Raw genomic sequence first — 25056 nt, 5'->3', positions numbered from 1 at the left:
AGAATCCCTAACGTGGTCTTTCGAAGGCTACACTTTGAACTCTTTTGTATTGTCTCTAGTACATTCAAAATATTCAAATCATCTTTGTGAAGTTGTGAAATTTCAAAGTCTTTTGAATTGCTTTCGTTCCTCTCTCTCTCTCTCTCTCTCTCTCTCTCTCTCTCTCTCTCTCTCTCAATATTTTAAATCCTTCTTTTAAACAAAAGAAAGAAGGACACAATTCTCTACGGTATGATCGTCAAAGTCTTCTTTATTCTATTTCATCTCTCTTCCTCTTAAACTTCTAAATTTCTATTGTTAGAGCAGATAAATAATGGCATGATACATCATGGTTTTGTACACCCTCAATGATGTAATTCTTATATTAGAGGTATGCAAAATCTTATCTTTGACACTTACTTTTACCATGACTGAGAAATTTATGGTCCTTATTTTGTGTATTTACACGTATGACATTTCCTTCTAGATCCTCCATTGTGGAGGGGTCCTGCACATGCTGAGGATATTGTTTGTATTATTGAGGATTTTGAGATCTTTCGGTTCGTATAGCTTGAACTTGAATCCATATGATGCTAAATAAGTTGTTACTTTTTATGCCCGATTAGCTGGTTGTTATCTTCATTGCAGGCTTCAGTATTATTGCAGACATTCTATCATTCTACGAAGCATGATATTTTAGAAGTGTTGTAGGTTATTATCACATAAAGTTTGATATAGATGATATGCGAGTCACCGTACCAGAGTTAGGTATGCAATGGCCTCTCAACTGCAACTTTTCATACGGTCCATATGGAGTGAATGAATGGATGTTTAGAATCTATTCTTTGGGTGACTCACCTCGACGCCTCGATCGCAGTGTTTGACTTGTTGGACCTTGGATCTTGAGAGTTCCAAGATGAGTGTATCGTAGGCTCAACTTCTCTAGATGATCGAACACTCTAATCCATTGTCTATGCTTTTTAAGAACCATATTTTTTACTTACTGTTGGCTTATTGAAGTGGGTTTTTATCTACTACGTAAAAACTACATACGTTAGAGAGAGAGAGAGAGAGAGAGAGAGAGAGAGAGAGAGAGAGAGAGAGAGAGAGAGAGAGATTTGCAAATTGCTAATGTAGGTTAACATGGGTCATGATGTATTGGCTATTCTCCCAATAATATAAAGATGCTTATTTATTTGAAAGTTAAGGATGAGTACATTTGTCAAAGAAATGGTACATGGTGCTGGTGGCATCATTGGATGTATTCATATGCAGATGTGTGGTATGGAAATTGTGGACGCTTAAACATTTCACTATGCAAAGTGTCACAAGTATTGAGCGAGATAAAATTGATGAGAGTCCTACAAGACCTACATGTGGTCGATATTTATTATGTCAATGTTTGTGGTTGTCATATTCAGTTGCGAAAGATATATCACAATCATAAAATCTTATATTTTAGATGGAGAGTTTGAAGTTTTGAAATCAATTGTGAAGTTTATCAATGGGATATATTGGAGTGATCCTCAGCCGTCCAACTATAGAGTAGAATATGAGTTGTTGTAAACAAAAACATTGAGGTTGTTGTAAAGACTTTGACTTAATGGATCTCTTGACACTTTTTGGCAATGCATCTCTATTTTGGCATGACTTTGAGTAATGAAAGTGTTTGTATTGCGCTTATACTTTTTTATAGTGTTTAAGTGCACGTTTAACAAGTGGCCATGTTGATCATCTCTCTCTCTTTCTCTCTCTCTCTCCATAATTTTAAGATTGAGTACTCTTGTTGCCCCCTTTTTTTGCAGCCAAATAAATGATCCACAAAATTGTGAATATTTTTCCAAGTGTAAAAAAACTTATTGTTGATGTTTTTGAAGAAAATTTGTTACCTGTTGAATGGGGATGGCAATGGGCATGGGAAGTGATTGAGAAAAACTACACTATTTGGGAGTCATATGTAGATGAAGAGTTGGACACGATTTACATCAGGTTGCTTGATCACTATTTCTTTACCAATCTTAAGCTCATGCTCTTAAAGCAAGAGCTTGGGTTGATTTTTCATTACAAAATTTACTTGAGCTGGGTTCAGAAAATAGATTTAAGAGAAGTGTGTAGAGCTCCAACTCAATATCTTGATCCTATTGAAATAGCACGACTAAGAGTGCTATGTAGATATATTCCTGAGCCTTTTTGGCAATAATGTTTTTTTTTTTGGTTTGAAATATGTCTCTTTAGTGATGTGCTTTTATATAATCTCTCTCTCTCTCTCTCTCTCTCTGCAAAAGGGGGAAGGAGAAGAGAAAGATGCAAAAAGGTTAAATGTAGCAAGAGTAGTCTAAAGGGACCAAAGACAGAGTGAGACAAAAACTTACATTTGAACAATGGGTAAATAAGTATTCGTAGGTTATTGGTGATAGTGTCGATCGTGTGTATGTGTGTCATGAAGAGATGTATAAAGATACACACACACAAACACATACAAAGTGAGGTGATAAGAGCGAACGAAACTCGTCGATAGGCGGATCGCACGAGCTAGTAAGAGTAAAAAGCTATAGCAAGTCGCATTTGGGGATAAAGGGGATATAGGAAGTTGGATGTCCAACGGGTAGCGCGAACTAGTAAGAGTAAAGGGCTATAGCAAGTCACGTTTGGGGATAAAGGGGATATAGGAAGCTCGATGTCCTTTTTAAGGGCCCTCCAAAAGCTAATGGGCTCATGCCGCTTAAGGAGCCTATGGGGGAGTTGAAGGTCCCGTGAAGGGGCCTATGGGGGACCCTGTGACGCCCCAGAATCTGGGCGCGTCGGGGAGGGGTCTTCTTGGGCCTGGCTCGGACGGGACCGGCTGAGGTCGGGGTGTTTCTTCAAGGGGTCCTGGCGCAGACGGCACCGGCTCAGGAGGGCCCGGCTTGGACGGGACCGGCTCGGGTCGAGGTGTTGCTTCAAGGGGTCCTGGCGCGGACAGCACCGGCTCAGGAGGGCCCGGCTCGGACGGGACCGGCTCGGGTCGAGTTGCCTTCACGGGGGCCCGGCTCGGGCGTGGTTGCGTTCCATGGGTCGACGGTCGTTTGCGTTTCGCGGGTCTTGCGTTCTGGGTCCCTAGCCCCACGTAGCCTCAGGCTCCGCCGCACTCACGGAGGGTCATAGCGTGCCCCGGGGAACCTTGCGTGGAGTCCCCACGGTGTGCGAGTGCGTGGAGTGAGGCTAGCGTGTCTAGGTGGGGGGTCCCCTTCCGTGGCCGTTCTCGGGAGGCTCATACCCCTTATATACACCCCCGGTTGAAGAGAGTTCGACGACCTCGTCGAACGGAGGGAAAAGAGTGTTTGGCTATGCATGAGGCCAAGGGACTAAGGGGTGCATATAAGTGCAAGTGAGCAAAACTGTTCCCAAAATGCAAGTAAGTAGGCATGCTTTGTTTTTGTACTTTTTGAAATGAGTGAGTGTGTGTATTTTTGGGGTTTTGGCAGAAGGCTGAAAAAGTATGCTTTGAACACTCAAGTAGAATTCCCCATACTTGAGCATTCCCCGAATAGGTAACCCGATGTGCGCGGAGCCACCTGCTGCGTTGGCCCGCGCGGAGACTTCTTGAAAGTCGAGTTGGAAGGAGAGTCCGTCGCAATGCAGCACTTGCGAAGTTGGTCCCTGTGTGGACGTCATTTGGAGGGCAAGCTCGGGGCCCTGTGGTCTCTTTGTAGACTTGAATGGGTCTTCAGCTCAGCATGGGCCACAAAAGTGGCCGGGGCGCGACGAACACCGTTGGCTTGGTTCGTCGCGTTTTTGGTGGTTCTCTGTTTTTGTTATAAAGAGCCCTGTCTGGCTCGCATCTTTCATGTTGGAGGTGTGACGGCCCGCGGGTTGGGCGCGTCCTGAAGAGCCCTGTCTGGCTCGCATCTTTTCCTTTTTGTGTTGGAGGTGCCCGGCTCGGATCAGGGCCGGCGCGGGTCACGGGTGACGGCCCGGGGTTTGGACGTGTCACGGGGACGGAGGGCGTGGGTTGTTTCTGGAGCTCTTTTGTACCAAGATTTTGACGACCCGGGCCATTGCGGTTGGAGTCGTCGTGAGGATCGTGCGCGTCGGGCACGTCGGTCTGCAGCTCTTTTCCTGGAGCTCTGGACGGAACATGGAGCTCTGATACCAAGTGTGACGCCCCAGAATCTGGGCGCGTCGGGGAGGGGTCTTCTTGGGCCTGGCTCGGACGGGACCGGCTCAGGTCGGGGTGTTTCTTCAAGGGGTCCTGGCGCGGACGGCACCGGCTCAGGAGGGCCCGGCTCGGACGGGACCGGCTCGGGTCGAGGTGTTGCTTCAAGGGGTCCTGGCGCAGACAACACCGACTCAGGAGGGCCCGGCTCGGGTCGAGTTGCCTTCACGAGGGCCCGGCTCGGACGGGGCCGACTCGGGCGTGGTTGCGTTCCATGGGTCGACGGCCGTTTGCGTTTCGCGGGTCTTACGTTCTGGGTCCCTAGCCCCACGTAGCCTCAGGCTCCGCCGCACTCACGGAGGGTCATAGCGTGCCCCGGGGAACCTTGCGTGGAGTCCCCACGGTGCGCGAGTGCGTGGAGTGAGGCTAGCGTGTCTAGATGGGGGGTCCCCTCCCGTGGCCGTTCTCGGGAGGCTCATACCCCTTATAGACCCTCCGAAAGGTAATGGGCTCATGCCCCTCGGGAGGCCCCCTTAGATGCTTAATTTTCTCCACAAGACCTGGCATATTTAGGCCTATGTACGACGCCGCTTTTAATAGAGCCCTTGCCTTTGGAATTTGTTTGACGACGAAGTTGTAGATGAAGAAGTTTCGGCTCTTCTGCGTGTGCTTGCTTGTAGTGGGGTTTTGCTTTTTGAGAACCTTCGGCCTCGCACGTAGCTACGATGGTCTTTGCTCTGCAATTCTTCATCCTTGGGGTTACCCCTGCCTAGAATATACGGTCTCTCTCTCTCTCTCTCTCTCCCCCCCGCCCCCCGCCGTTAAACTTTAGTGCGAACATTTTGGTGTTTGTGTGCTGAATGTCTGAGTGAGACTCTCCACGTTAAGCTTAGTGGTAACATTTTGGTTTTGTATGTGCTCTCTGAGAGAGAGAGAGAGAGAGAGAGAGAGAGAGAGAGAGAGAGAGAGAGAGAGATTACGTTAATGTGCTCAATCATATTAATATCCTCTTGAGGCAGAAGTTGGCCTATAGGTCAAAGTGGATATTATCATTGTCAGTTTATTCCACTTTGGGATGACATGAAATAAGGGGGGGAAAGATAAAACTGCTCCACATAGAAAATGCTCTCCATGAGGATGAGCTACTACATATTACGTAGTGGTGCACCTAACTAATGTTCTGTATCCTTCTTTGTTCCTTTCTTGGAGTTCTTTTGTTGTTGCTCTACCTCATGCCCCTTTGCTTTGTTTTCAGGCTTCCTATAGTTTGGCAAGTTCTTGTTTCTTGTTCTGCAATTGTGTGAGTTGTGTGGGTGTGAGCCCATCTGCCATCCATAGCGTGGTCCCTTGTAGTATTGATCTTGTTTGCTTCATCACCTCGATCTGGTCATGTAATTATATGAAGGGGAGAGAGAGAGTAAGAGAGAGCCACGGCCATTTTTTAAACTGGTAGAGCATCTTTGGTAATATTGAAGCGTGAAGCCTTGTATTTTTGCATGCATGGAGAGAGAGAGAGAGAGAGAGAGAGAGAGAGAGAGAGAGTTTGAGCCACACCAACCTCACAATCTGCAATTTTTGGAATATACCATACTCCAAGGTGCCAAAGATGTACTGCAAAGTACGTTGAGCTGACAACACATTGCCGATGTCGCTATCGAGGCTTGGTAGAAATGAACTCAAGAATGAAATTGAGTAGGCAATGTTTGAGCGAGAGTACTTCTACCATACAAGACAATGCACAAATTGTGAGACAGTGATTGATCAACGAGGGGTATGGAATCATACAAAGATACATTCTTTCTGCGGTCAAGAGGAGTGTTAATAATTCTATATGGCTCATCTTGAATTTGTCGAGGATGTCCTAGAATACTTTCGCTAAGAGAAGAAAATGCCTTGTGTAGTTTGATAGATCTCAAAACCGAACAAGAAGTGTAACCGGCCTGTTCAATCCGAAAAGGGCGGTAGACTTTACTTCAAACCTTGATTTAGCTTTCACCCATTACTAGTCGTCTATTATACCTGTGCTATAATGACACAAGAGAGGGGAATGGGATACAGATGCTAGAATGCACCTGTATGAGAAGACCGACACCAGATTGGCCCCTAACTTAGGCGCCCCTTTCGGTATTTCTTTATTGTTCAAAAGAGGGAATAAAACGCTGAGGTTCTTTCCAAGCTGCCCCGCACCACCTTGGCTGAATTTTGTTGGTTCTGGCCTGATTTCGACAACATAACTGTACTAGAACCCTTCACGGTCAGTACTCCCACGCATTAAATGACTTTCCCGATGCATACGGGCACTTTGCAAAACCTGGCGAGAATCTGCAGCACGCTGAATTCTCTGTTTTCAGCCCTGAAAATGCGCCAGAACACCTGTACAGCGGTCCCCTTGCGTCCCCGAACCTCCTGGGGGTATTAGGGTCCGTTTAGGGCCAAAACCCTAAACCTGCAAAAATACACAGTAGGCTGTAATTTACTGTTTCGGGCTCCGTTTCGCGTGCCGGTCGCATCCGTAGCAAGTCCTCGAGCTCCCGCACCTGTAGGGCCACTTGCCCTTTGAATCGGACGAGATTTCTGGCGTGAAACCTCTCCGAATTCACCTGTACCTGCGGGGGGATTAGCCGCTAGCTAATCCAGTACCTGTGCAAGAGGCTCTTGCCTCGGCAATCGCGCATGAACCCACACAACTGTACATTGGTCAAATGAAGAGCCCACTAGTGGGGCATAACATACTGCCAAAGGGGAGAGAGAGGGCAGTGCGTAGCGTGCAGGGCATCACTCCTGGCACCGCACTATGCATAAGAGGGAAAGCAAGCACTCCATAGCTCTTAACCTGTGACAAAATCAGCAAATGAGCCCTTCTTCCCTTTAAATTCAGCGCCAACTCCTTCTTGCATTGGAAACTGCACCAGAATGTGGCACTTGACACATTTACAAGCATTTTCTCGTTTTGGGGTTGCCGCCTAAAAATCTCCCAACCGGTTGCCCAGTTGACTTCACGGCAGAGTAAGAAAATGTTCCCCTTGTCATTCCGAAGGTAATGACGCCAACACATTTTCAGGTCCCAAAATAGCAGTTCCCTAAATTTTAGGAGATGCTACCATTGTATCTTTCTAGGTCATCCGACCCTCTTTGTACACTGCGGCCACTTCCAGAACTGAAATGTAGCCTCTGTAGCAAAGGATTCCACTTTGGCTAGTCAATGACCCCACTTGGCTAACCATAGTCCTCGTCCAACCTTAGTGCTCTCTTGCCCTTAGGCCTAGACTCCCTCTGAACAGTTCCACACTAGCTATGCAATGCAGGGCAGTTAGATTTCCCGAGGGGTGCTTCCAAAAAGTGAAAGTAAATAAATAATAAGAAAGAAATCAACAAAAAGGATAGATAGTAGTCACACGCTGGTGACATACGCCCCTCTTGAAATCTCAAACGTCCTCGTTTGCATCTATGTCGTACATGCTCATAGTCAACACTGATGTATTCAACACCTGTCGACACATATATCACACATACATGCTCGTTGTCAACCCTGGTGTATTCAACACCTCGTCGACTCATGTATTGCCTGCGTGTGAACCCTGTTCTAATGACATAGTGGTAGCTGGCACTCTGCCATTGCTTTGAGTCAATAACTTTCCAATGACAAAATGGTCGTCACACATTTTGCCACTGTCTTATAGTACACGTTGGATTCGTAACACTTTCGAGCATACCAAACCAACAGTTTAAGAATGCAGTCACACATGTACCCTTTAATAGAAGCAATTACTGTATCCTTGACAAAGTGACAAGAAATACTCACTTCTATAGCACTAAGCACACTTTTGGACATTCCATAAGAGCAATTGCCAAACTGACAATCTGTACAGCTCTAACATTCATGTAACAGGTATTTCATTTGAGCTCACTTTAAATACCATGTACATCATTTGTTTCAAAAGCCATTGTCACATTGACAATCCATGTAGCTTTGAAACTCATGGGGTCAGGGTAGGTTGCAAATCGAAGGCTTCCAGGTAAAGCGATAACACAGTTGGTGACTCTGCAAGTTCACCTTCTTCCATCCACTTAGCATCCATTGGTGGATAGTTTCTGAACTTTACCAAGTACCGCCTAGCAACCTTGCCTTTCACTTTCCTTTCTTTGTGTGCCAAAACCTGTTCCGGGACCAAGATCTCGTCAAGTTCCTCGACTTCCGGCTGATCTTCAGCTGGCATATCCTCTGGCACATCACCCACATAGGGTCTGAGAAGACTCACATGAAACGCATTGTGAATCTTCCAACTGTCAGGCAATTTCAGCCTATATGCAACATCACTGATTATGTCGCATACTTGAAAAGGCCCATGGTAACGCATGCTGAGCTTTGGAAACAATCTTTCCTTGCCCCTCATCTTCTTTAACCTTGCCTTTTCAAAGCGTAGAAGCACCCAATCACCAAGTGAAAATACCACTTCACGACGGTGACGATCAGCTGCTTTCTTTTGCTTTGCCTGAGTCCTTTCTAAGGCCACTTTGACCTTCTTATACATTTCATCCATGTCCTGAACATACTTATCTGCTTCAAATATCTTATCCTTTGTATGCAGTATGGGAGGAACTCTCTTGCCACCTTCAACTATCTCGAAAGGTGCCTTGCCAGTTGATGAATGCACTGTATTATTGTATGCATACTCCACCAATGGCAAATACTGCTCCCACTTTCCTTTATGCTCTGACACATAACACTTCAGCAGATCTAGGACAGTAGAATTTGCCTCTTCTGACTGCCCATCTGTTGAGGATGAAATGACGAAGAGAATTTGAGCGTTGTGCCCATATTCTCAAACAAGCCTCTCCAGAACAAACTTGTCATGCGTGGATCATGGTCGCTAATAATCGACTGTGGCATGCCATGATACTTGAAAATATTGCTCATAAACAAGCGTGCCATCTGATCTGGCTTTATCTTCTTCCTGACAGGAATAAAATGAGCCTGTTTGCTAAATCTGCAAATAATGGTCCAAATGCCATCGTTTCCTGTCTGCGTTCTCGGAAGATCAAAGATAAAATCCATAGCAATACTTTTCCATGGTTTATCTGGAATAGGTAGTGGTTGCAATAGCCCTGGTGTCTTTTGCCTGTCAAACTTGACCTTTTGGCATATTAGGCATTCTCGCACAAAGGCATCCACATCTCTTCTCAATGTAGGCCAGTAGAAGAATGTCTCAACCGCTTTAACTGTAGCATCGATACCACGATGCCCTGCATACGGTGGGACATGACTCTCTTCCATAACTTTGCGTCGTAATGGCTTTGTGACACACAATCTGCCATGCATCATCATGAACCCATCTTTGAGAAGATAGTGTTCATGACGTTGTCCATCCATTAGCTGCTCGAAGACCCTTGCAAAATCTTCATCATTTTCATACTGTTCCCTCATATCATCAAGTGCATGATGATAAGGAATTGACACAGCTGAAATTTGTGGCTTCCTTGACAAGGCATCAGCCACAACGTTCTTCTTGCCTTCCACATGCACAATCTGAAAATGGAACATAGACAAGATATTTGCCCATCGCATATGCTTCTCAGATAACTTTGTCTGTGTTAAGAAGTATCGCAAGGTCTGATGGTCCGTTTGGACAACGAAATCTGCTCCCAGCAGATAGTGTTTCCAACTTAAGAGCGCATGAATCACAGCCAGTAACTCTTTCTCATAGACCTGCATGGTCATTTCTGGCCCTTGCAAAATTCTGCTCTCATAGGCTACTACCCTGCCATCTTGCATTAGCACTGCACCAATGCTACTACCGCAGGCGTCACCCTGGACCACAAATGGCTTCCTAAGATCTGGCAACACAATGACTGGATCTGAAGTCATCTTTTCCTTTAAGAGATTGAAAGCTGAAATCTCTTTCTGTGTCCATCTAAAGGTGACTGCCTTCTTTTGAAGAGCATGTAAAGGTGAAGCAATTTCAGCGAAATTTCGGATAAACCTTCTGTAATAGGAGCATAGTCCCAAGAAACTTCGGACATCATGCACCGTCTTCAAATTTGGCCATGACTTGATCGCTTCAACTTTTGCAGGATCCATTTTGACACCATCCTTTGAGACAATGTGTCCCAGAAAGTGAATCTCTTCCAGAAAAAATTCACTTTTCTTTGCATTGACGAGCAACCTATGACTGCGTAGCTCCTTGAACACAATGGCCAAGTGATGCCTATGCTCCTCTTCATTCTTAGAGTAGACTATCATGTCATCAAAGAATGTACCAACAAACTGTTGATGTGGACGGAAAATTCTGTCCATCATCCTATTGAACGTAGCAGGAGTATTTGTAAGACCAAAGGGCATCACTAAAAATTCGTAAAGGCCAAACGTTGTTCTAAAAGCAGTCTTGTGCACATCCTCTGATCTAATGCGGATCTGATGGTACCCACTCTTTAGATCTATCTTGCTAAACATAGCTGCTCCTTCTAATTTGTCTAGAATATCATCAATTCTAGGTATAGGGAACCTATTCTTGATGGTATTCTTGTTCAGTGCACGGTAGTCGATGCATATACGCCACGAGCCATCCTTTTTCTGTACCAACAACACTGGAGAACAGAATGGAGATGAACTGGGCTGAATCAGCCCCTTTTCTAACAGCTCCTGTACTTGGCCCATTATCTCTTTCTGCTGAGCCGCACTAACCCTGTACGGAGGCTTATTTGGTGGGCTACTGCCTGGCACCAAATCTATCGCATGGTCCTCGGGTCTCTCTGGCGGTAATTGAGACGGTAATGAATCGGAAAAACAGTCACTATACTGTTGTAAAAACATTGACCTTTCTTTATCTAGCATAGATAAATTTGATTCATCACAATCTGACACTTCACGTGCAAAAACCAAGTACGCAGAAAGATGCTTTTTCATTACAGAAGTAATAGCAGAAGCTGATATAGTGGGAATAGACTCCCCTTTAAGCTTTACATCCAGAATGTGAGTCTTTCCCCTGCTCTGTACAGTGATCTTTTTGTTGTAGGCATCCAGGATTCCCTGTACACGAAACAACCAAGGAATACCTAACAACACATCACATCCGTCCAGTGGCATGATGTAAAATTCTTCAGCATCTACATAGGACTGGATATGTAGACGCAACTTTCCGATGATGGGTGTCACAGCCTCTGTATGGCCAGGGCATGTCAAACCTACCTCTGCTGTATACCCCATCTCCTCAAGTCTAATTCCCAACTTTGAAGCCAATTCTGGGGAAATAAAGTTGGCTTTGGCCCCTGGATCAAAGAAGATAAGCACTGTTTGATCCTTGACCTTTCCCCATGCTTTGCAAAGCTCACTTGCATCTGAATTTGGCTTATCGCCCACCATATCGGGCACTAGACCAGCCATGGGCTTCTTTCCTTTCTTGTCTTCCTTGTCATCAGAATCAGCTGGCCTTTTCTTTGTAGGACAATTGTAAGCAATGTGGCCAGGTTGCTCACATATAAAGCATTTGTTCTCTGTCCTCAGGACCTTCTTTTGCTCTTCCGATTTACGAGGAAAACGTCTTTTCCATTTCTTTGTTGGTCCCCTTTCTGATTCAGCCGTAGCTTTATCTTTCCCTGCATTGGCTGACTCCTGAGTCCCTTTAGGAGCCTCATTAGGAACGTACTTCTTGGCTGAATTTTTCTTGCCTGATCCTGCCTTGACGCCAGTGTTAAATTCACAATCTTCTCCCTTGAGCAAACCATTGCCAGTGTTTGCTACCTCGATGAGCTGTGTCAAAGTAGTGACTTTTGTCTTCGTACAGTACTTTCTCAATCCTTTAGGTAGGCCACAACAGTATTTTTCAATCTGTTCTGTCAATGGCACAAACCTATAGGAAGTTACTGGAAGTAGAGCTTTCCAAAACTTCCGATTGTAATCATCCAGATTTCTGCAAGTGGCAGCATTAAGCTGGTGCCATTGTGTCATGACATCTGCTTCAAAGTCATCAAATAACCATGCTGCTGCAAAAATCTGCTTGAAGTAAATCCATGTGGACGGAGCTTGCCCTTGAAGCAATAAAGTTGTCCACCATTGTCCCGCATTCCCTGTCAAGAAAGTGGCTGCCTTGCGGACCTTTGAAGCCTCTGTAAAGTTTCCCCCTGCATAGGCCTTGTCAAACTGCTGGAGGAATGAGAGAGCCTTCTTCCTGTCATCAAACCCTGTAAAGGTCGTGAATGACACACCTTGCCACCTTCTTTATACGGAGTTGGCTTCTCTAGCGGCGTTAAATTGTCATATGGAAGTGACTGAAACATAGGAACACTGTTAGGGTTCATCTGTGTTCCTTGGCCGCTATTAACTGGACCTGGAAATGCCATATTTGGCTGCTGATTTGTAATTCCAGTCATACCAAAATTTGCCTGTGGCATCCCAAATTGGCCCTGAGTGCTTTGAAACCCTGGTTGCATACCCATGACAAGGTTGCATAGCTTGTAAGTTGCTTCCCTGCCCATTAGAACCAGCTATAGGCTGCTGAAAGGTGGTGGGCTGAATTGGTACAGCTTGAAAGACTGGCATTTCAGCCACCTGTTCTTGCACCTTAAGCACTGGTTGTGGAGACTGCATATTCTCCGTCAAGTGTACAGGTGTTTCCATTGACTCTGCAGTATGAATCACCTGTGCTTGAGCCTTAACAGGCTTTTGAGTATGATCCAGTGACCCAACTTGCTGCGATTGAACAGGAGGTTGCAGAAAAGCTAAAAACCTCGGGTTCTGCATTACTTGTGTGAACATAGTGACAGCAGTAGCCAACTGGGTCCTGAATATCTCATCATCCGTCTGTGGTGGTCTTGATGACTCGCCCACTTCATGTGTCTGTTGACCCTGTGAAGAGGAAACCTCTTCAGTCACATCATCTGGTCTGTCAGCCATAATTACAATTCCCTATGTCTGGTCTATGATCCCCTGTGTCTTCAAGCCCAATCTGACCAAGGATCACTTCTATGGGAAAAAGTGATTTAATCTCGGCGATGGAACTATGTAACCGGCCTGTTCAATCCAAAAAGGGCGGTAGACTTTACTTCAAACCTTGATTTAGCTTTCACCCATCACTAGTCGTCTATTATACCTGTGCTATAATGACACAAGAGAGGGGAATGGGATACAGATGCTAGAATGCACCTGTATGAGAAGACCGACACCAGATTGGCCCCTAACTTAGGCGCCCCTTTCGGTATTTCTTTATTGTTCAAAAGAGGGAATAAAACGCTGAGGTTCTTTCCAAGCTGCCCCGCACCACCTTGGCTGAATTTTGATGGTTCTGGCCTGATTTCGACAGCATAACTGTACTAGAACCCTTCACGGTCAGTACTCCCACGCATTAAATGACTTTCCCGACGCATACGGGCACTTTGCAAAACCTGGCGAGAATCTGCAGCACGCTGAATTCTCTGTTTTCAGCCCTGAAAATGCGCCAGAACACCTGTATAGCAGTCCCCTTGCGTCCCCGAACCTCTTGGGGGTATTAGGGTCCGTTTAGGGCCAAAACCCTAAACCTGCAAAAATACACAGCAGGCTGTAATTTACTGTTTCGGGCTCCGTTTCGCGTGCCGATCGCATCCGTAGCAAGTCCTCGAGCTCCCGCACCTATAGGGCCATTTGCCCTTTGAATCGGATGAGATTTCTGGCGTGAAACCTCTCCGAATTCACCTGTACCTGCGGGGGGTTTAGGCGCTAGCTAATCCAGTACCTGTGCAAGAGGCTCTTGCCTCGGCAATCGCGCATGAACCCACACAACTGTACATTGGTCAAATGAAGAGCCCACTAGTGGGGCATAACATACTGCCAAAGGGGAGAGAGAGGGCAGTGCGTAGCGTGCAGGGCATCACTCCTGGCACCGCACTGTGCATAAGAGGGAAAGCAAGCACTCCATAGCTCTTAACCTGTGACAAAATCAGCAAATGAGCCCTTCTTCCCTTCAAATTCAGCGCCAACTCCTTCTTGCATTGGAAACTGCACCAGAATGTGGCACTTGACACATTTACAAGCATTTTCTCGTTTTGGGGTTGCCGCCTAAAAATCTCCCAACCGGTTGCCCAGTTGACTTCACGGCAGAGTAAGAAAATGTTCCCCTTGTCATTCCGGAGGTAATGACGCCAACACATTTTCAGGTGCAAAAATAGCAGTTCCCTAAATTTTAGGAGATGCTGCCATTGTATCTTTCTAGGTCATCCGACCCTCTTTGTACACTGCGGCCACATCCAGAACTGAAATGTAGCCTCTGTAGCAAAGGATTCCACTTTGGCTAGTCAATGACCCCACTTGGCTAACCATAGTCCTCGTCCAACCTTAGTGCTCTCTTGCCCTTAGGCCTAGACTCCCTCTGAACAGTTCCACACTAGCTATGCAATGCAGGGCAATTAGATTTCCCGAGGGGTGCTTCCAAAAAGTGAAAGTAAATAAATAATAAGAAAGAAATCAACAAAAAGGATAGATAGTAGTCACAGGCTGGTGACAAGAAGTGTGGAAGTCCAAGAGTCGTTATCTTAAAATTCGACTCAGGTGTTTGCATCATGTTTCAAATCTTGTCAAACCATGAACATGCAAAGATGAGGTCATTAACACATGATGATAATGTCAAATGTTGTTTGTGGGAAGCAACATAGTTGTTTGAATCTCCAGGAGTACGTTGTAGCCCTAAACGTGTGAATAAATCGTCAATCCTTGGGTACTTGGGGCCTGCTTGAGGTTGCACAGTGCCTTGTGCAATCGATACACATGATCCTCTTTGAAGTTTGCCTACAACTCTGAAGCCAGGCGATTGCTCCAAATAAACCTCTGTGGAGAGTGCGGTTGAGTGACAAACTCTTTACATCCATTTGATATATAGGCTGCTTATGGTGGGTTGCTAAAGAGATCACTATCCGAATGGTAGTCATGCGAGCAGTAGGAGCAAACATGTTGGACAACCTATACTGATATAAAAGCGAGCTCTTGTTATTTTTAGTTGATGGCAGGAGGTTTTTTAATTGTTTTGCCGACTCATGTCTCTTGGAAGTTAAGTACTAACTGTAAGTCTTGAATTTGATACTTTTGTAAGTGAAACCCCTAATTGAATGTGTCTATGAATGTTTATGTCATGTCATACAGTTCATGGTACATATATCGTACCTAACTTATGTCTAGGGCTATGCAAGAAAATTATACGACATAAAAAAATCAGGTTGCTTGTTGAAAAAGACATTTAATACACGTATTATACTTCAATGTACTATGCTTCCTTTCCCATGCTTGGTTGCTATGGATGGTGTTGCCCTTAGCCACAAGTCTTACCTTGTGCTTCTTAATGGAACGGTGAGTGTTGTATCTCGTCTTGAAGATTCTATTTGGTCTCGATGACTTTCTGCTTTGTAGTCTAAGGATCGAATCCAACATTACCATGCAGTCTTGGACTTCCGCATCATGGGCCTTGAACATGTAGATGCTATCTTAGACATGCATGGTTTTACAATAAGATAGCTTCTTTGTCTATCGATTATGCATCGCATACAGTTTTCTTTGAGCTTGATGGTGTGTAGCATGTGGTCAAGGGATCCGTCCATTATGATGTAAATTTGCTTTCAGCTAATGAATTCAATGCGTTGTCTCATGATCTCGGTGTAGAACTTGCAGTTTGTTGGATTAAAAATTCTATTGTTAATCTTCCATCTCATTGTCATTCTCTTCTTTCAAAGAGTGTTGTTTATGCATTAAAAACTTCTGAGTCTTCGTGTGATCATGATGTAACTATTAAGCTTTATTTGGATTCCGTTTTGGCTGAATTTGCAGACGTACTTCCGTCGGATTTATGGATTTTCTTGACGGGCTTCCATCGTCTTAGGGACGTGATCTTGGTCATAAGATAGAGCTTTTGCTCGGTAGCCATCTCGTCTCTCGGCAACCTTATAGGTTAGCATGAAAGAGGAGGACGAGATAGCTAGGCAACTTCAAGCCTATCTTGCCAAAGGTTTATTGAACCTAGTCAGTCTCTGTGGGACACTCTGGTTCTTCTCGCCAAAAAGGACGGATGGATGCGCTTATTCGTAGATTACAAAGGTCTCAATAAGGCCATTGTCAAGAATAAGTATTTGTTTCCTCGCATGGACGATCTTATGGATCGACTCTTGGACGCTCGTTATTTCACTAAGATCGATCTACATTGTGGATACCATTAGATATGGATATATCCACATGGTGTTCCGAAGTCCGCGTTTCGTACACGGTATGGATATTACCAGTTTTTGATTTTACTCTTTGGGTTTAACCAATGCTTTTGCCACTTTCCGACAGATGATGAATGATCTCTTTTGTCCATATCTGGGAAAGTGGGTGGTTGTGTTCCTCGACGATATCTTAATTTACAATAAAGCACTCAAGGTGCATTTGCAACACCTTTGTCTTGTCATGTGAAACAAACTAAGTGCGAATTTTTTAGAATTATTGTATTTAGGTGTCAGGTGCAACGCACACAGAGCTCTGATACCAATGTCAGGTGCAGTGGAAGAGAATAAGGATTTGCTCGGATCTAGTACTCCGCCCACGAACACAAGGGGCACTTTACTTCACTTGAAAGAACTGACCTGAATTGAACTGAAAGAAAGTGAGAGACGAGAGAGAAAAGAGACGACACAGGGATGTCGGGTCCCAATCCTCAAGGGCCCCCTTGCTCTGTTGCCAGAGCAAGTACTTTCTTTATTCTTGCACAATGTTGCTACAATGACTAAATGTTGAGATGTTGATGCTAATGGGTATTGATACTATTGATGCTGGATACCGAGGTATTGAAGGGGACTATGTCGAAGATGATGATGTCTGTGACGGGTACTACGGGTTCTATGTCGAAGACGGGGAGCTCGAAGACGATGAAGTCGACGACAAGGTACTAAGGCTCTTTGTGGATGACGAGGTACTAAGGGTCTTTGTCGACGATGATGAAGTCGACGACGGTATCGTGTCGAAGAGGGTGATATCGACGACGGTGGTGTGCCGAAGACGATGATGTCGACGACGGGGTCTATGTCGAAGATGATGATGTCAACGACTGGTACTGCTCGTCTATGTCAACGACGACGACGATGGTGACTGTGATGATGACGATGATGGTGTCGTCGTCAAGTGCGGGATTGTGATGACGATGACGTAGGTGTCGTTGTCAAGATAGGGATCTGCGATGACGATGACGATGTCGATGACAAAAATGGGGTCGACGGGGTCTATGTTGAAGATGATGATGTCAACGACTGGTACTGCTCGTCTATATCGACGACGACGATGATGGTGATTGTGACGATGACGACGATGGTGTCGTCGTCAAGTCTGGGACTCCGATGACAACGACGAAGGTGTCGTTGTCAAGATAGGGATCTTCGATGATGATGACGATGTCAATGACAACGATGGGGTCGACGACGACGACGTCAAGGCTGAAAAGTGAAAACGCTAGATGCTCTGCTATGGATTTGCTACTGTGGCGGTACTGCGGCCCGCGGGGTTCATCTGCAACCGCCGAGTCATGCAAAGGTTGATCTGGGCTGGAATTGCAAAACGTTGGCTGTCTTGGTTGAAAATTGAAAAACGCTAGGTTGATCCACTGTTGGTTGGTCAATGCGGCGAGGAACTGCAACGGGGGGTTGCAGTCCGGCGAAGCTAAGGGTTGAAAACTAAAATGCTAGTGGCTGTGGGCTGAAAACGTTGAACTGTTGAGAAAACGTTGGGAGCCTGAGGGTGCTTGCCGGTCTACTGCGGTGCCTGCCCTTTTTGTGTCCCCGCTTCTTCTGCTTCTGTTGAGTGCCCAATGGGTTCCTTTTATAGATCTTTAGCAATTTGCCCTACCTACTTTTTCAACAAACTTATAAAAAGAATTCCAAAAGTCACTTTTAATAAAATGACTTATAAGAGGTGGTTCACGCGGTAAAATACTTGCATGATGAAATGACCGTTCTTGTGTAAGAAAGGGTATGCAAGTGTGACTGGCCTGGACATGCACGTCCTGCTAGAGAATCACAAAGGTGCCAGGCTCAGTCCTAAGCTAAGATTGACGCTAGACTATGACGCAAGTGAAGTGCGCACGTAACATCCCCCCTGTTAAAAGTGAGGCACAGTTGCCGAACTTCTGTCTGTACTTCTGATGCTGTGGATACACAAACCAATGCAGATTCCTCCGAAACCAGGGACTAATGGTACTGCGGGTGCTATGGATACTGTTGGCGATGCAAACATCATGTAAGGGTCACTGTCCAGCCTTACTACGTGTAAGGTGCAGCGGAATGAATGTTGAACTTTGCTCAAGATGAGTGCTCCGAACTGTGCTCAAGGTTTCTTTTGACTTATGGCAGGGAGAGCCTTTCATTCTTAATGAGAGAGTGCAATGGATACAAACAAAGTGAATGGACACTGTGAGTGAAGGTGCATGAGACTGAGAGATAGAGAGAGAAGAGAATACGGCATCGGAAAGTTGTCAAACCCTCCTCCACGGGCCCCACTCTTGATGGCGAGAGTGGTCTACTATTGATTGCACAATCTGGTACAATGGCTGATGCAAAACTAAATGCTTGCTATGTCGATGTCGATGGGTGGAAGACAAGGACGAGACTATGGCTGAAAACTGAATGCTTCGAACCGGTACTGTTGTACTAAGTTGGGCCGATCTGCTATTGTGTCTTTGTATTCCAAAAACGCTGTCTTTGCTGGGTCTTCAACCACTGAATTTGCTGATGCAAACGCTGGTATAGCTGAGTGGAAAACGCCAGATCTTCAGGCTGAAAAACGCTAGGGGTTCTGGTTCAAAAACGCTGAAGCTACTGGCTGAAATGCTGGTGTAGGAAACGCCAATTGTAGGGCTGGAAAACCGCTAGATGTAGGGCTGCAAAACGCTGGGTTTTGTGGTGAAAACGCTGGCCTTCCTTTGCTGAAACGCCAGGCTGACGGGGGTCCTTGTCTTGCTTGAGAATTGGCGTGCTGAGCAATGCTCCTGTTGCCTCCTCTGCCAGAAAGTGCTAACGCTAGGTTTCTACTTATACAACTTAATAAATTTGCCCTACCTACTTTCCAACAAAAGTCACTTAAAAATAATAAGTGAAATGTCAAAAATAGGGAAAATAGGTCTATGCATTGTAAAAATGCTCTTGATGGGTTCTGATGTAAATCTGATGATCATGCTGTGTGCAACCAGAGGATATGCATCTAATCTAAGTGTCTAGACATGCACGGTCTGCGAACAGGCTCACAAAACTGCTAGATCACTTCCTAATCTAGACTGACTTGACTGAACTGAACCCTGGTCATGCTGTAGCTTGTCCACAGACACATAGGGTTGGATGTGTCACGTGACATCCCCTCCTTTTCAAAGTGAGGTATTGGTACCGAACTATATGGCGTCGAGGGAGATCGCCAATAACATCCGGAATCTTGGAAAGGACTCTTCGCCGGTCCACTCCGATGCGTGGGTCATGCGATACTTGAACTTCATAAAGGTCTGCAACGCTTGCTTCTTTGGGCGCGCCGAAAGCGACAAAGTCTGTTGTGGCTCCTTCAATGCTTCAACTTCGTCTAGAGTCATGCTTCTTCCTTCTTCAAGAATCTCCATGGCTGAAAATTCCTGAAACCACTTCCAATACAAAAACATGAACATACCTATTCCATGTAAGGTGACTGGAAAAAATCTCGTCTTTCTAAAAGACTATGCATGCAATGTCGATGAACAAATAGATGGAGTGCCAAACCGTTCACCACACACACGCAAACGATGAGATCGAATCTTTCTCTTTTGATCTGAATCAATCAACTGTGGCAATTCACAACGGAAATGCCCATGCTTGGTGCTCATACTTTCTTGTGCTCTTTCTACAACTGTGTCGTGCCAAGGAAGAGACATGGAATGTGATTTCCTTGAAATCATACTTTTCAGCTTTTCATGAATAATCCGCATACATCCGTGCTCATTCATGAGTGAAACGTGCTCAACGTACAATATGTCATGCCTAGGAAAAGGGACCATGTAAAGACGTTGCCTAAAGTACAGGAAACGATCACGAATGAAACACTCGGCAAATGCGTACTGACGAATCGTTCGAACACATAGCACTTCCTGTGAGGGTTCTTTGGACCTAGGCTTGAGAGCCAAGATCGGTTCTTCCTGAGGGGGTTCTTGGGACCTCGACTCGAAAGCCGAGATCGGTTCGTTATGTTTGATCAAATCTGCAATGAGGTTAGCTTCACTAGAGAAAGTATCAACTAACACATCATCCTTGTGAACAATCACATCATCTTCATGCAAATCATCATGCTTGTGAGAAATCACATCTTGATCATCATGCAAATCATCATGCTTGTCATTGTCATCCAAATCATCGTGCTTATCATTGTCATTCAAATCATCGTACTTATCATCATGCAAATCATTATCATTCAAATCATGTGTGTCATGCTTTGGAGAAGAGACTAAGAGAGTCTCCTGTTCTTGATTTTGTGCAAACTGCGCCTGCACAATAGAAAAGAGTCGCAAGAATTCTTTCATGTGTTGGTCGCTCTTTTCTTTTCTTGCTTTGTTCTTGCGGTCAAATTTTGCTTGACTTTCTTTGGCTTCCAAGTCGTACTTACGCTCTATGGCTGCCACTCTTTCTTCGTAATCACGATGTATGGCTGCCCTTCTTTCTTCGTAGGCCTTTCTTTATGCTTCTCTTGCTTCACGTTCGAACTTGTTGTCCATAAACAACTGCGTCAACTCCTTCATAGGAGTTAGTGCAATCCTTGGCGTAGATGAGGAAGGGGGAGGGTCGGAAAAACCTCTTGGTGGGGAAAATTCTTCTTCGCCTCTCTCATGCTCATCACCTACAAGTGAAGTATCCATTCCGCTTCGAGTGATGACCATCCAATGAAGTCTTGACTCTTGGGTTCTTGTGGTCTTGGGTTCTTAAGTTCATAAGGAACTTGGGTCTTGGTTCTTGAGGGTCTTGAGGTTCTTGAGTTCTTGAGGTTCTTCTTTCGCTTGCAATCTGTGTTAGAGAAGGATCTTCTCTTCACTCGAGTTTTGCTCTTTTCCGCGGGCGCACACCTTGGCGGCCTTGCGCTCACACCAAGGTTGCTTTTTCCCACCTCACGTCGATTGGCCGGCTGCTAAGTGCACGGTCCACTCTCAATGAGTGAAAAGAGACAGAAGGGGGAGGCTGGACAAGCCCTTCTTTCTTGGGTTTCCTGTCACTCTTCAAAAACACGATTAGGAATCGACACGCCCAAGTGAACTTGGGTTCGTGCGACCTCAACAAACAAAAAAAGTTCTGTGGTTCTCGTGGTTCTTTCCTTGAGTGATACAGAACACTGCCAAAGCTCTGATACCAATGTAAGGTGCAACGGAATGAATGTTGAACTTTGCTCAAGATGAGTGCTCCAAACTGTGGTCAAGGTTTCTTTTTACTTATGGAAGGGAGAGCCTTCCATTCTTAATGAGAGAGTGCAATGGATACAAACAAAGTGAATGGACACTGTGAGTAAAGGTGCATGAGACTGAGGTATAGAGAGAGAAGAGAATACGACACCGGAAAGTTAAACCCTTCTCCAAGGGCCCCACTCTCGATGGCGAGAGTGGTCTTCTATTGATTGCACAATCTGGTACAATGGTTGATGCAAATCCAAGTGCTTGCTATGTCGATGTCGACGGGTGGACGACAAGGACGAGACTATGGCTGAAAACTGAATGCTTCGAACTGGTATTGTTGTACCAAGTCGGACTGATCTGCTACTGTGTCTCTGTATGCCAAAAACGCTCTCTTTGTTGGGTCTTCAACCGCTGAATTTGCTGATGCAAACGTTGGTATAGCTGAGTGGAAAACGCCAGATCTTCAGGCTGAAAAACTCTAGGGATTCTGGTTCAAAAACGCTGAAGCTACTAGTTGAAATGCTGGTGCAGGAAACGCCAATTGTAGGGCTGGAAAACCGCTGAGTTGGCTGGCTGAAAACGCTAGATGCAGGGCTGCAAAACGCTGGGTTCTGTGGTGAAAACACTGGCCTTCCTTTGCTGAAACCCCAGGCTGGTCCTTGTCTTGCTTGAAAATTGGCCTGCTGAGCAATGCTCTTGTACCCTCCTCAGCCAGAAAGTGCTAGCGCTAGGTTTCTACTTATACAACTTAGTAAATTTGCCCTACCTACTTTCCAACAAAAGTCACTTAAAAATAATAAGTGAAAATGTCAAAAATAGGGGAAATAGGTCTATGCACTGTAAAAATGCTCCTGATGGGTTCTGATGGAAATCTGATGAACATGCTGTGTGCAACCAGAGGATATGCATCTAATCTAAGTGTCAGGACATGAACAGACTCACAAAAGTGCTAGATCACTTCCAATCTAGACTGACTTGATTGAATGGAACCCTGGTCATGCTGTAGCTTGTCCACGGACACATAGGGCTCGATGTGTCACGTGACACTACAATTGCCGAGTATCAGCCTGGTGTTAGGTGCAGCGGAATGATTGTTTGTGCTTTGCTCAAGATGAGTGCTCCGAACTGTGCTCAAGGGTTCCTTTTAGTTCTTATGGAAGGTAGAGCCTTCCGTTCTTAATGAGAGAGTGCTATGATCACAAACAAAGTGAATGGACACTGTGCGTGCAAGTGAATGAGACTGAGAGATAGAGAGAGAAGAGAGATACGACACCAGAGACGTAAAACCCTCCTCCGAAGGCCCCACTCTCGTCGGTGAGAGTGGTCTGCTTTTGATTGCACAAAGTGGTACAATGCGGATGCAATGGACTGATGCAACTTGGGACTATGCCGATGACGACGACGACTTTATGGCTGAAATCTGTGTTTTTCTAACTGCTGAAAATCTGCAAATCTTTGGGCTATTTTGGGTGGCTGAAAATGACTGTTTTGGCTGCGTTTTTTGAGGCTGAAAATGGGGTGTATCTGCAACCAGTTAGGCTGAATCTGCTGGTTTCTAATGGCTGAAAACGCTGGTTCACCTGCAGCATATGAGGCTGAAAATGAAAATGCTGATTTGCTGTTCTGTAGCGTTAGTAAAACGCTGCTGTTCTGCTTCATTCAAGGCTGAAAACCAAAACGCTGATTTGACTTCCTGCTGTAGTTGTTGATGAAATCCAAAAACGCTAATGCATCTGCTGCATTCACGGCTGAAAACCAAAAACGCTATTGCCTTTGCTAGCGTTAGTGAATTTCTGAGGTTCTGGAGGTGATAGCGATGCCTAGCAGGAAACGCTAGGGCTTAACTGTTGATGGCGATGATGCAAGGGCTGAAATCGCCAGGGATCTGGGGGTACTGCTGGGGAGGTCCAAAAACGCTAGGTTGATGGGTTCTTGCTGAGAAGGTGCCTGTTGAGCATATGCTCCTGCTGCCTCTTCTGCCAGAAAGTGCTAACTTGGGTTTGCTTATATATTAACTTAGCAAAATTGCCCTACCTACTTTTGTTGGAAAGTCACTTAAAAATAATAAGTGAAAAATACCAAAAATAGGGAAAATAGGCTAAATGCACTGGAAAATTCCCCTGACTGAATCTGATGGATTCTGAAGGGAATACTGATGATCATGCTGTGTGCAACCAGAGGATATGCATCTACACTAAGTGACTGGGCATGCACGGTCTACGAATAGACTCACAGAAAGTGTTAGATCACTTGTAATGTAGACTGACTGGACTGATTGAAACCTGATTATGCTGTAGCTTGTCCACGGACACATAGGGTTGGATGTGTCACGTGGCACCTGGGCTCTATACTAGATAGTGCTGATTCTTCCTGCTGTAGTAAGAGCTGTCTCCGAACACTCACTGTGGTGAAAACATTACCGATGTTGATGGATCGAGGTTTGGTTCCAGAGTCCTATCCAAAGGTTCAATGACGAGGGAAATGGATGCACACTACATACGAATGCGAATGCAGAAGAGGTTAGGGATCCTGTCTCCAACTCCTTCCATATCCGCATAAAAGGCTAGGAGATCTTGGTACTCAAGATCTGGGTTTTCGTGTATCCGATGTCGATCTTCCTTCAAAGACATGGCAATGAAGATGGGATGTAGTAAGTCCATGGTCGGCACTCAAAGATTCTTCAAGAAAAAAAAATTGAGAGGTTCCTTGGGTTCTTGGGTTCAATCTGGGTTCTTGATGGTTCTTGGTTCTTCTTTAGGTTCTTCCCTTGAGTTCGTGAAGCCGAAGCACACAACGAGCTTTGATACTAATGTCAGGTGCAACGCACACAGTACTCCGCACACAAACACAAGGGACACTTTACTTCACTTGAAAGAACTGACCTGAACTGAACTGAAAGAAAGTGAGAGACGAGAGAGAAAAGAGACGACACAGGGACGTCGGGTCCCAACCCTCAAGGGCCCCCTTGTTGCCAGAGCAAGTACTTTCTTTATTCTTGCACAATGTTGCTACAATGACTAAATGTTGAGATGTTGATGCTAATGGGTACTGATGCTACTGATGCTGGGTATTGAGGTACTAAAGGGGACTATGTCGAAGACGATGATGTCGACGATGGGTACTACGGGTTCTATGTCGAAGACGGGGAGGTCGACGACGAGGTCTATGTCGAAGACGATGAAGTCGAGGACGAGGTACTAAGGGTCTTTGTCGACAACGATGAACTCGACGACATACCTACAAACTTACAAAAAGAATTCCAAATGTCACTTTTAATAAAATGACTTATAAGAGGTGGTTTACGCGGTAAATTGCCTGCATGATGAAATGACGGTTCTTGTGCAAGAAAGGGTATGCAAGTGTGACTGGCTTGGACATGCACGTCCTGCTAGAGGCTCACAAAGGTGCCAGGCTCAGTCCTAAGCTAAGATTGATGCTAGACTATGGCAAAAGCGTGTCCACGTGGCGCAAGTGACACTGGGTCATGTCATTTCGGCAGATGGCAATCGCATTGACCCCGAAAAGATACGTGCTATGCTTGATTGGCTCATTGTCCGCACGATTAGGCAAGTG

General features: G+C 45.3%; 1 protein-coding gene across 2 annotated transcripts in view; it reads left to right on the top strand.

Annotated features, from left to right (window-relative positions):
* Window positions 1-4706: 4706 nt before the first annotated feature.
* The window catches only part of LIP1 (lipase 1), a 36628-nt gene continuing 16278 nt past the window's right edge, over window positions 4707-25056 (top strand). For both annotated transcript variants that reach the window (XM_086496393.1, XM_086496392.1), the window contains exon 1: window positions 4707-4895. In XM_086496393.1, the coding sequence (XP_086352519.1) occupies window positions 4755-4895 (141 nt within the window). In that variant the 5' untranslated portion in view covers window positions 4707-4754. The remainder of the gene's footprint in view (window positions 4896-25056) is intronic.

This window comes from Adiantum capillus-veneris, chromosome 23 (assembly GCF_014529385.1).
Source record: "Adiantum capillus-veneris isolate H3 chromosome 23, ASM1452938v2, whole genome shotgun sequence".
NCBI classification, from domain to species: domain Eukaryota; kingdom Viridiplantae; phylum Streptophyta; class Polypodiopsida; order Polypodiales; family Pteridaceae; genus Adiantum; species Adiantum capillus-veneris.
Note: the sequence above shows the minus strand (reverse complement) of the source record. Positions and strands in the feature narration are given on the sequence as shown.